The sequence below is a fragment of the Phytophthora parasitica genome, assembly GCF_000247585.1.
Source record: "Phytophthora parasitica INRA-310 unplaced genomic scaffold supercont2.3, whole genome shotgun sequence".
Taxonomy (NCBI): Eukaryota; Oomycota; class Peronosporomycetes; order Peronosporales; family Peronosporaceae; genus Phytophthora; species Phytophthora nicotianae.
Genome location: NW_008648989.1, coordinates 946,281 through 957,070, shown reverse-complemented (window position 1 = coordinate 957,070; position 10,790 = coordinate 946,281). Strand labels below are relative to the sequence as shown.

At 50.2% G+C, this 10,790-nt stretch overlaps 5 protein-coding genes across 8 annotated transcripts in view; 2 read left to right on the top strand and 3 right to left on the bottom strand.

Annotated features, from left to right (window-relative positions):
• PPTG_21060 (hypothetical protein) overlaps positions 1 to 915 on the bottom strand; it is a 6,712-nt gene extending 5,797 nt beyond the window's left edge. Inside the window, exon 1 of the mRNA XM_008895513.1 lies at positions 10 to 915. Coding sequence (XP_008893761.1) covers positions 10 to 742 — 733 coding nt within the window. The 5' untranslated portion in view covers positions 743 to 915. The remainder of the gene's footprint in view (positions 1 to 9) is intronic.
• Positions 760 to 4,146, bottom strand: PPTG_01457 (hypothetical protein). Of its 4 annotated transcripts, XM_008894766.1 has the most exons (7): positions 3,030 to 4,146; positions 2,911 to 2,955; positions 2,485 to 2,833; positions 1,960 to 2,415; positions 1,715 to 1,900; positions 1,516 to 1,646; positions 760 to 1,445 (listed from the first exon to the last, which is right to left on the bottom strand). In XM_008894766.1, exons 1-7 carry the CDS (start codon positions 3,914 to 3,916, stop codon positions 1,328 to 1,330), a joined length of 2,172 nt encoding a protein of 723 aa, XP_008893014.1. In that variant the 5' UTR covers positions 3,917 to 4,146; the 3' UTR covers positions 760 to 1,327. The 4 variants fall into 4 exon arrangements, with proteins under 4 accessions (XP_008893014.1, XP_008893017.1, XP_008893015.1 ...); XM_008894769.1 differs by having other exon boundaries at positions 1,516 to 1,900; XM_008894767.1 differs by having other exon boundaries at positions 760 to 1,646.
• On the top strand, positions 4,124 to 5,098 carry PPTG_21059 (hypothetical protein). The gene has a single exon (XM_008895512.1). It carries the CDS (start codon positions 4,477 to 4,479, stop codon positions 4,780 to 4,782), a length of 306 nt encoding a protein of 101 aa, XP_008893760.1. The 5' UTR covers positions 4,124 to 4,476; the 3' UTR covers positions 4,783 to 5,098.
• PPTG_01456 (hypothetical protein) lies at positions 4,965 to 7,526 on the top strand. Its single transcript, XM_008894765.1, has one exon. It carries the CDS (start codon positions 5,155 to 5,157, stop codon positions 7,435 to 7,437), a length of 2,283 nt encoding a protein of 760 aa, XP_008893013.1. The 5' UTR covers positions 4,965 to 5,154; the 3' UTR covers positions 7,438 to 7,526.
• On the bottom strand, positions 7,492 to 9,862 carry PPTG_01455 (hypothetical protein; the record flags this gene model as incomplete). The annotated part of the gene is made up of 3 exons (XM_008894764.1): positions 7,492 to 8,012; positions 8,084 to 8,250; positions 8,322 to 9,862. 3 exons carry the CDS (start codon positions 9,860 to 9,862, stop codon positions 7,492 to 7,494), a joined length of 2,229 nt encoding a protein of 742 aa, XP_008893012.1.
• Positions 9,863 to 10,790: the final 928 nt, after the last annotated feature.

Here is a 10,790-nt window from a genome sequence, read left to right as displayed (position 1 = left end):
GGTGTAGACCTTCGTAGTTGTCACTGCTTATATCGTCATCTTCACACTTGTTATTGTTGTAGTGATCGCCGTTCATGGCTACCTCGTCAATTGAGTATCGCTTCGTATACTCCTGAAGACATAAGTCGCAGTCGGAGACCATTGGGTTACTGCATCGACACACAAACCAGCGAACAGCGAGTGTTTCAAAGCTGTCGTTTTCGTTCTCGGCCAGGAAATCGGTGCAGGGCGTCGAGCTATGGTATAGTACGGACGTGTCAGCTACGAGGTTACCGTAGATGATTCTGGTGAACGACCGATGTGCTGTTGCCACCGACGCATCCAGAGTCTTAAGCACCGTATCCAATGGTGCACTCACAGTCGTGCTACTGCGAACACTGTACGTCACTGGTCCATGATCTTCATCTACACCTATTACAGACGTGCTAGGTATCGCCCCCCATATCTTCCGCTTAGACTCTCGTTTAGCTTTCATGGATCGTTTCTCCCATAGAACAACCCCCGTTGACTTCCGAGACTTGACTCGTGTCCATGAATGGTCAGTACTTGACGTAGCACACTCGTTCATCAACTGTGCCAACTGAGACCGTGCCAGTTCCATCCCGACGGCTTCTTCCTCTCGTGACATGGTGAAGGGCACCACATAACGACCTTGACCCGCCGTGGCTTCACTTAAACTCGAACTTCCATGGTTTAAGGTCTCCCCACGGCCTTCATCAAACTCACGCAGCTCATCTCTCATCACACAAGTCTTGATATTCCTGAAATGACCGGCACCCACCAGTGAAGGGCCGTTTGTCCGTTGTTTTTCAATGGAAAAGTTAGCCGAAGGTGTCGACAGTTTCTCGGGCGGATGAATGAACTAGCACGGAAGAGAAATGGTCGGCATTGGTCAACACCTAGACAGATTAAGACTAGTAAATAGAAAAATGCGTCCAGTCAAAAGTTTTCTTGGTGGTCGGGGGCTCAACGATGCGAAGATTTCCATCATATTTTGAATCATTTACCGCGGGCTGAAGCAAAAGCATTCTATTGCGCGCGAACGTCACCAGTTCTAACATATTCCGTCTAAATCGCCATCTAAAATGTCCTCTCCCTGCATATCTCGCTGCACTGTTTTTCGGGTTGTCTTTTGGGGGGTGCCTTGCTTCTTGTAGGTTGACCACCTGCCACTCTCTTGTAGTTCTATGTATGGTCCGGTCTTGAGGTCGTCGCATTCCGATCTCGCGGCGGACCACCCAGGCTGAGGCGGATGAAATACGTGTGTTGCCGAAGCGAGAGAGATTATAGCTCACCTCTCAGTCAGATGATGCTGCCTTCAGGGCAGTTAGTTGGCCTCGGGTTCATTCCCCGCCTTCTTCCCGGAAGGGACGACTTGTTGTAGCCAAATGCGCGTCTTGTAGATAGCGAAGAGATCACGCACGAGCTCTCGGAAGTCGATGCGGCTATGGAAAATACAAAATAATTAAAAAAAAAAATAAAGCATACCACCAATGCGAGAGTTGAGCACCATACCGATCGGCTTCGAAGAAGAACGTCAGCTTGTGACGGTCGAACTGATACTCCGCGTCGATCACATTCATAGGAAGGAGACGCTGACGCACTTTGCTCTTGCACACTTCAAACACCTCGTGTTCCTCTTTACGCTGCAGCAGTTACACAGATTTTAGCATCACATGCACAATACCACTTCAAAAATACAAGCTTCCCTTACTTGCTCGTTCAGCATCTCGCATTCGCGTTGGCTTGCTACACAAATAATCTTCTTGGTCGGGAGGTCATGGCGCTTGCTACGCGTCATAGATTCTTCTCTAGGGCTTCCAGAGTCCGACCCAACCTTCGAAATGTCTGTGGTGCGTTGCACGATCCGACCAATATCCTCTCCACGGTCTGCCTCCACCTAAGGTAAAGTCATATTAGCACAGACACACTTCTTAAACCTGCAATGCACATACATACCTTAACGTATTCGCCAGGTTTGTAGGATGCACGACCAGCAAAGACTTCCTGTCGACCCCGTTTAAACTCCACGTCATAATATGCTTCAGGTGGTGGCGGTGGGAAGTGGGAAGCGCCGTTTCCAGTGCCAGGACGAACATCAGGGGGTAAAGGGGGCGCTGGATCCATACGGCTGCGTGGCCAATCGAAGCCAACGCCAGCAGAGTTACTACGACTTAAAGATGGAGGGTACTCCATCGGTGGCGCCGAAGCGAAGAGTTGTGGTCCCTCCATCGACTGGCTACGCACTTGACGGGATGTCGGATAATTGCCGTACTCCATACTGTACGAACGCATACCGCGACCCGTATTACTCTGACGCGATTGGTTTTCCTGTTGCTCACCAGTGTACGAGTCCGGATACGGCGGCATTGCGAATGCATCGGAGTACCGGCGATACGGTATCGGGGGTCCATACTAAAATGAAAAAAAAAATATTATCATTAGTGATCTAGACACACTGAACAGGGAGATAAGTAAACGAACCTGGTATTGGTGCATGGGAGAATCCGTCGGGATACTGACACGCGGTGGGCGAACTCCTGTCGGTGGTGGCTGTGGCTGACCAGGCATCATGCCACTTGCTGAGTGGAAGTTGCGAAGAGTCTGCGGGAATTCTTGCCCCATCGCCGGCTGGTGCATGTGCGGTGGAGGGCCATACTGCTTGTTGCCATTAAATGGGTTGTACCCGGAGGAGCCATACGCTGGCGAGTACGAGAACGATCGCGCACGTAAGCGTTGCAATGGCTCAGTTGCTGGAGGTAGTGGCGGATTCACCTCACGCGAGCGTCCCAAAGTGAAATCCACCGATGAAGCTCGCGAATCCTTTGTTAGCCTAAAAGAATCAAACGGTAACAACATCGTTACGATAAAAAGAAGAAGCATATACATGTACTCCCGCTAAGTTCTTACCTTGGGTGACCCTGGTAGTCCCCCTCATACTGATTGCTCGCCTCACTGTAGCCATATCCAAAAAAGCACTCACATCAGCATTAAATCCACCTACTTGACTAACAAGTAGAGCAACGTACGTGGAAAGCAGGGAGCCCGTACTGTTTCCACGGAGCAGATCGACTTGTCCAACGTCCCTGTTCCCCAGCGACGAACCGAAACGTGGCGACGTCATCAAGAACTCTTCATCTTGCAGTTGCCACGTCTGTGCGTCCTTCCTGTTGCCAAGCACTGGGGATTTCACATGAACCAACGAGCTGCCACGAGCTCCACTGCCACTGTCCACACTGATGCTTCTCGGTGGACGTGGCAGCTGTGAAAGCACTGGAAGACAAGATTCAGCATAGGACGGATCCACAGGCGGTGGGCCTGGCACAGAACTCGTGTCCAATTGGTTAGACAGCGGAGAATTCCCTTCCTGTTGTAGCTGCTCTTCATCTGACGAAGAGCCGTAGATGGACGAACCTGGAGACGATAGACAAGAGCTCACGACACCACGGAAACTCGCTGAGTGTTTAAGCATGGCGTCTCCAGACTCTCGAAGCGAGGAGCTACTTCCAAGTCGCCCAAACGTCGACGAGGATGTTGACATGACTGTAACTTGGGGGTCTACAGGGCGGAAATGGTCCACCTGGTTGTCAGCTGACGAAGGTGGCGACGGCGAGTCTGGAGAGCTGGAAGAAGGCGGTGGAGACGCCACGCGCCGCCCCAGAGGACGCCAAGCGTCGGTCGGTAGAGGAGACATCGCCTCATTCAAGGACATACCGCGCGGTTTGACCTGACGACGACCCACGGAGATATCGGCACCTGGATGGTGCTGGTGACGGCGCGTGGGAGACGCTGGAGACGCATTTGAGTCGGCCGTGGACAACGCCATCATGCTCGTTGACAGGAACTCGGACCATTCTTCCTGCGAGGACGCGCCGCCGCCCAAATAGTCCAGCGACGAGTGACGCGTGCGGTGCATGGTGACAGGGACTTCCTATGTGCGTGGCAAACCCCGAACGGGTGACCAAGGCGTAGGAAGGGCGGGAGAGCTCGAGACCTCGTGGGATTTCGCTTGCTGCTGCTCGCTTTGAAGTTGCGGGAGTGAGGACTGACTCGCGATTTGTATGCGTGGGTCCTTTTTTCTTCTTTCCGGTTATGACTCCGTTGTTGCATACAAAAGCCAAGTGCGACAAGGGACCAGGCCCCGCGGTTTGGTCAACAGAAATATGGAAGCCGTCACAAAATGCAGACCATTTCGGACGAGATTCGCGGCGGATGATACCTTGTCCTTGCGACGGACGGCCGAAGCACTCTCGGAAAAAGCTTAGAAGACGCTATCTCGCCTAGTCATAGCCATTGCACCGCTCGCCGGACGAACTGTGCAATGACTATGACTACCTCGGCCGTGCTTTGCTCCTCTCAGCGCCACGAGACGGAAAGGCGGGTCAAGTTGAGCGATATCTTTCGCGTCACAGTGACTGCATCGGCATCGACGTCGGCGAAGACGCCTACTTTGCATCCATTTTGCCCGACTTGCCGATGTTTTGCGTGGCATCACCACAAAAGGGCACAAGTTGCCTTTCAATCGGATTTGCTCCCGGTGAAACGTTCGCTCAACTGCCAAAAGGATCGCGGTCTTCAGCCTACTGTACTAGGCTGAAGACCAGGCCTGTGCTACGCATTGACTGGCATGTCCATCATAAAGCAACGTCGTGTCTTCCGTGGCAAGCGCTGCAAGCGTGGCGGAAGGCGTTATCCACAGAGGTGTCAACACAATCGTCAGGGTTTCACCCCCAGCTGCTGGCTGCAGCATCACTAAGACTGCTAGATGGACAAGCGTCATGAATCGTGACATCGCAAATGCATTGCCAACCAACCTGCTCCAAGCCCCACCATGAAGCACCAGAGAGCCCGCAGAAGCCGATCAATCACGCGTGCGCTTGGCGCTGGTCAACTTCAAGCAAAAACACACGAAACCTGTATTATGTCATGCTCCATGCTGCATCAGAGTTTCGGCGCCCTTTGGAAGCAAAAGTTCTTTTTGCGCCTCTTCGTGCGCAACTATCAATAGCTCGTCATTGCTATCAATAGCTCTCCAACAAGACAGCAACTTCCGCAACGCCTTCAACTCTGCTGCAACTGCATCGCATTCCGTCCGAGCCATAGGCGTCGTTGTCTCAAGTTGAGACCTTCAACTAACACTCGAGTACGGCCTCCATGTCGGGCGAGTCGTCGCCGTCCGTGCCTCCACCGTCGGCCCCGGCTCATCCGCCGTCCAGCGCCTGTAGACCCAAGCGCCAGACCTTTTCACGATTCCTACGTCGCTCTCCGTATGGCGAGCGCCGGTCACGCGCCGTGGCGCCCGCAGATAACGCCGCCCATGCACATTCAAGTGCAGAAGGACACACACGCAAGCGACGCGGCGCTGGGGGCAATGACCTCGCCACACGGAGACAGAGCGGCGCAACGCACGTGCGTTCAATGCACCGCGTTCGCTTGGCGGTAGGCGAGTTCATGCGGCAATTAAGCGTCGAGCTATTCTTCGTCATGATCGTGCTGTTCTACGGCGTCTTTGTGACGGTGCAGCTCACCATGGCGGACGACACGCTGTCGTCATACAAACTGGCGATTGACGTGACGGACATCACTGTGGGCTCCATTTTACTTTTGGAGATCTTACTCAAAGTGTTTGCCTACGGATTGCACTATTTGAAAGATGTATGGGCACTGTTTGACGCCCTGGTGATCGTCGTCAGCTTCGTACTGGGCGTTGTAGCCGCCATGGGGACCACATCCACGGTTGTAGTAAAGATTCTAAGACTACGCGTGATTCTGCGTGTACTGAGAGTTTTGGTGGTGTTTGAGAGAGTGAAACAGAGATCCAAGTCCATGAACCTCATGCATTTAAACAAGGGAGCCATCACGTCGCCCGTCGAACAGGTATTGCGGATTTTAAACGAACTGAGGTTCCATCCAGCCATCCGTCCGTCGTTGAGGGATGGACTGGACTTTGCTATCGACACTATCAAGAATAACAGACTGTACGACGCCAATGAGGAATTATTGGCAGTGGAAGGAGTCGATGACGATACCCAGAACTGGTTACGTGGTGAGATGCTTCGAGGAAATGACATGAACAAAGTACTGCCCGATGCTACTGCTGAAGACGATGAGAATGATCCGAATCGTAAGCGTCGACGCTCATCCGTCGGTAGCTCGTGCTCTGAAGGGGAGGGCGTCAATGATGGTGTTAGTGGCAGCTCGGATGGTCGCGAATCCAAATCCTCGTCACCCCATCGACACCACCATGAACGCTCGCTCTCTCATTCAAATCGAGGAGCAACAATGCGCGACCTTCTTCCAGTTTTGGACTCAGCATCCGATTTTGAGTTGCAGAATCTGCTTCAAGGTTTAAATTCCTGGAACTTTGACGTGTTCCGAGTGCACATTGTATCGGGTGGGAACGCATTGAGTTACATCGGCCACCATCTTCTCTGTGACGCACCTTGTCAAGCTTTAAATATTGAGAGCAGCTTACTCGTGAACTTCCTATTAGAGATCCAACGCGGATATATCGCCACAAATCCCTATCACAATGCCATCCACGCGGCCGATGTGATGCAGAGTGTGCACTATTTCCTCACCCAGCCAGAACTGCAGCCATATTTGCGTCCTCTCGATCGTGCTATATCCCTCATCGCTGCAGGAGTCCACGACTTCATGCATGATGGCTTTAACAACGGCTTCCACATCTCAACAGCGTCCGATATTGCACTGCGATATAACGACCATGCAGTGCTGGAAAACTATCATGTGGCTCAGTCTTTCTTGGTGATGAAGAATGCGGATCTCAATGTACTGGGCCATCTAGCGCCAGACGACTTCAAGTACGCGCGTGATATGATCATTCAGATGGTTTTAGCAACGGACATGGCAAAGCACTTCGAAGACGTCGCACTATTCAAGACTAACATTTTATCGGCTGCTTTAGACGAAGGTGCTGTATTGGTGAAGAATATAGGCGACAAGAAGCTGTTACTCAAAATGATTCTTCACACTTGTGATGTCTCTAACCCAGCCAAAGAGCGCGAGACAATGTTGCGCTGGACCGATCGAGTGGTGGAAGAGTTTTTCATACAGGGAGATATGGAGAAGCAGCTTGGACTCCCCGTCTCGCCCTTCATGGACCGAGACACGATCGTAATCAAAAAGATGCAGGTCGGTTTTGCCGACTTCATTGTTTCGCCGCTCTTCAGCGTTTGGGCGCAAATCCTTGTCAATGTCAACACTACGGCGTACCGCTGTTTACTTGCGAATCGCGAGTTCTGGGCGTCACTTTCTGAAGACTTTAAACCACACATGATCAAGGACGTAATTAGAGACCTCGGTGTACGGCGGCAACGCGACACTCTAACACAGAGTACAATCCCGGAGGAGCAGGTATCGCCGCGATCACGCCGCAGCGTCACCAATATGCTGCTTGGGACAGATGACGGGTGATCAGACAAAGAGGTTATTAAATCTTTGGCAGATTTTCGTTAAAAAACTTAGACTTTATTTCGCTAATGCGTAGTATTTGTTGGCGACTGGGTCGTAGTAGCAACGCAAAATTGGGTCATACACTAGCTCAATGGACGAACTCGACGTGGTCTGCGATGGCTTCTGCGCTGATCGTCGTGAGCTGGACTTTGAGCTCGAATGGCTGGATGGAGGATCACTGGACGCTTGTGCATTGAGTTCGGCTGTCCAATCTGTCGACTCCAGCAGACTCTGCAGTCGACGAGAAGAGAAAGATGACGATAGCTCAATTGGACACGATGGCTTGACGGATCGTTCTGGGGACTCCGGTCGAGGAGATTTAATCAGTGGTGACACTATTGGCTTTATTCTTCTTGGAGGCACTGGAGGTCCACGTCGTTTTTCACGAACAGGTTGCTTGTCGTGGGAACTGTCAAGTCTCGGATTGTGATTGCTTGGCAATCGTATTGATCTTTGCGGGGAAGATAAGGTATCTGCGTGTTTCTCCTCGTCTTCATCACGGGCATCGATCGACTCGGCAGCTTCTACAAGATCCTCTGGATTCATGGTAACGCACAGGTAAAGGTAAGAGTACGCGAAACAAGGCGGGTATCGATCGAAAACCTACCGAAATCGAAGCTCGAATCATCGCCACGATCATCGTCGTGTGAGTCACTGCTTCCGTTGTCGCTCTCGGGCTTTTCTTCGTCTGTATGCGACTCTGCTGGGCGTGTACTCTCGTCATCATCATCATGTTCGAGGTCATGCTCACCGCTGGCACTAAGCTCACTTGTTCTGTCATATTAATCGGGACATTCAATACATAATGCAGATAATTCATGATAGATACGTAATACAGAACTTACAAGTCCATCGAAAGCCCAGTCATATCACCCCGGAGATCGAGATCCAAGTCATCTGCTTCCTCTTCCTCGTCCATGCAGGGTCCCTTGTCTTGAAATGTTTGATCCGCTGAATTATGCCCGTCACTGTATAAATCTTCACGACTGAGCCGCTGAAGGTGCCATTCTCCACTATGTAGTGACGTGTGACGCAAGAACAGCTCTCGATCGCGTTGATCTGCTCGTTCATCATCCGCTTCCAAGCTCGCAATCTTTCGCTGTATTTCTCCCATGATGGATTCGCGCAGGGTTTTCCCATCCAGTTGCACGTCTTTTGCTTGAGGAGATTCCTTCACACTGGGATGCCCACTGTTTGGAGGACTCGACTGCTCTCGCACCGGAGAAGTTGTAAACTTGATGTCCTCTGTCTTATTCTCACACGGTTTGTTAACTTGAGTAGCTGATACTCTATCAGGCACTACAAAACAATGCTCCTTTTCCCTGGTAAGCTCATCAGAGCTGGTATCCACATGAAGTTCTAGAGATGGGGATTCCACGGTAAGCTCATCAGAGCTGGTAGCCGCATTAAGTTCTACAGATCGAGGTGCATCGTCTCTCAAATGCGGTTGCGCAACGATCACCTTTCCGAGCTTCGACTGTGGTCGCCGAAGTTTGCTGCCTGCTGTATTCACTCTAGCTGGTGTACTCAAACGCTGATGCCCTGAACCCCTCGACTTCACATTGGTATTAGATGGAGCCGTCGACTGTGGCGATGCCATTGTTTTTGGTTGATCTGGTCCTGTCACCGGGCGTGCTATTCGCACTCCTTTTGCGCACTCAACAGGGGCTGTTCGACTGCGATGCGTAGATGTTTTTTCGCTCTTAGCAGTGACAGCCACTCCACAGATACTACCGATATTTGATTCTTCTAGTGCGAAATACTGCGTCGGAATGGGTATGGCCCCACTAGCTCCTTTTTGTGTCGCTGAGAACACAAACTGCCGCGGAATATCACTGATATCCGCGTGCTTGACAACTTGCGAACCTCGCGATGGAGTAGGAGCGTCCTTCATTGTGAAAATGCGCTTGAGCCGACAACTACCGCTAATGCAGATCGACTCCATCGATCGATAACCAGAGTCTGGGAAGTGCACCTCGGATAACGTTTGAAGATCGAACACGAGGTTCATCCACTGATCTCGAGGTACATTGAGAGGAAGCTGGACATGTAACGCCGTTCGAGCTGTATCTCGAAAAGCTGATGCCACTACGAAGCGGCGACGTACCTTCTGGAAGTCCGAAAAGCAGATTTCCACGGAGAAAGATCGCGTGAAAGGCACCAGAAGCTGCAAAATGACAAACCTTTGAGCCAAAGCCAGCGAAGAAGACATCGTTTTTGGTAACTGCATCTTGGTTTCAGCGTTACCGTCAAGCGAGAACGCGTTGCCCTTGATACCTTTATCGAATGTCTTGGAGATTTTACCCTGTAGCTTCCACGCAGCAGCAGGAGACTTGCCCTGCGCACTCAAGAGCTCCACAAAGTCACCACCTTGGAAATACGACATCCTGCCAAAAGAACAACAGCACGATTCCTACAAAATAAAAATAATATAAAGTGTCTGTTCACAGTATGAAAAGACACTTTTTTTTTTATTGTGAATGCAACAGGATCTATTTCTGTTTTGTTCTAAAAAAAATGTTTCAGTCAAAATTACGTGCCACTCAAAATACGCATTGTTAAAGCAAATATTTTTTCTTTTCTATGGCGCATCTCCCACACACTGTCTGCATTTTCAATTTTATAACCAACTTCGGCCACATTCACTCAATTTTCTCCGCCAACCCCCCACGGGTGGAGTAAGTAATCAAAGTCAATTCTTTGATTAGTGATATGGCTAGTGGCTTCAGAATCTAAATACCAATGCTTACTTTCCAACTTCAACACACGGACTGATTTGCAAGTGCTCTAACCATATACGCTTCATCTTCACTTTCATCTCCAGTATAACGGCTTTCACAAAGCTTTTTTTTCGCGGTGAACTTCTCCATAGTTTCACCTGCTTCTGAGCGTGGTCATTTCTTCCAGTATGTATAGTAGTCGTTTTCTATGTGCAGGCAACTGCAAACATGATGCAAATTTTAGTCACAATGACAATTCTCTGGATTTTATATCCAGAGTTTTAGCAGAGGTGTGATTCTGCCTAAAAAACTCTCTTTATTTATTTCTAATACTAAGAAAAAAGGCTTGTACTCTCTTTGTGTCGGCGTTTTACTGTATGACTCGATGTGCCTGTGATATCAGCGAGTCACATGGATTTTCTAAGCCAAATATTCCCTTTGAATTTAGTCTAGAGATGTAATTTCTTCACCATACAAAGGTTGTTATAATTACCTCCTATACTAAATTTCCTCTACACACTTAGAATTACCCAGGTGAATGTTGCTTGTGTCGGCCAGGAGCAACATTCATAACCCAATAACCCAGTGAATGTT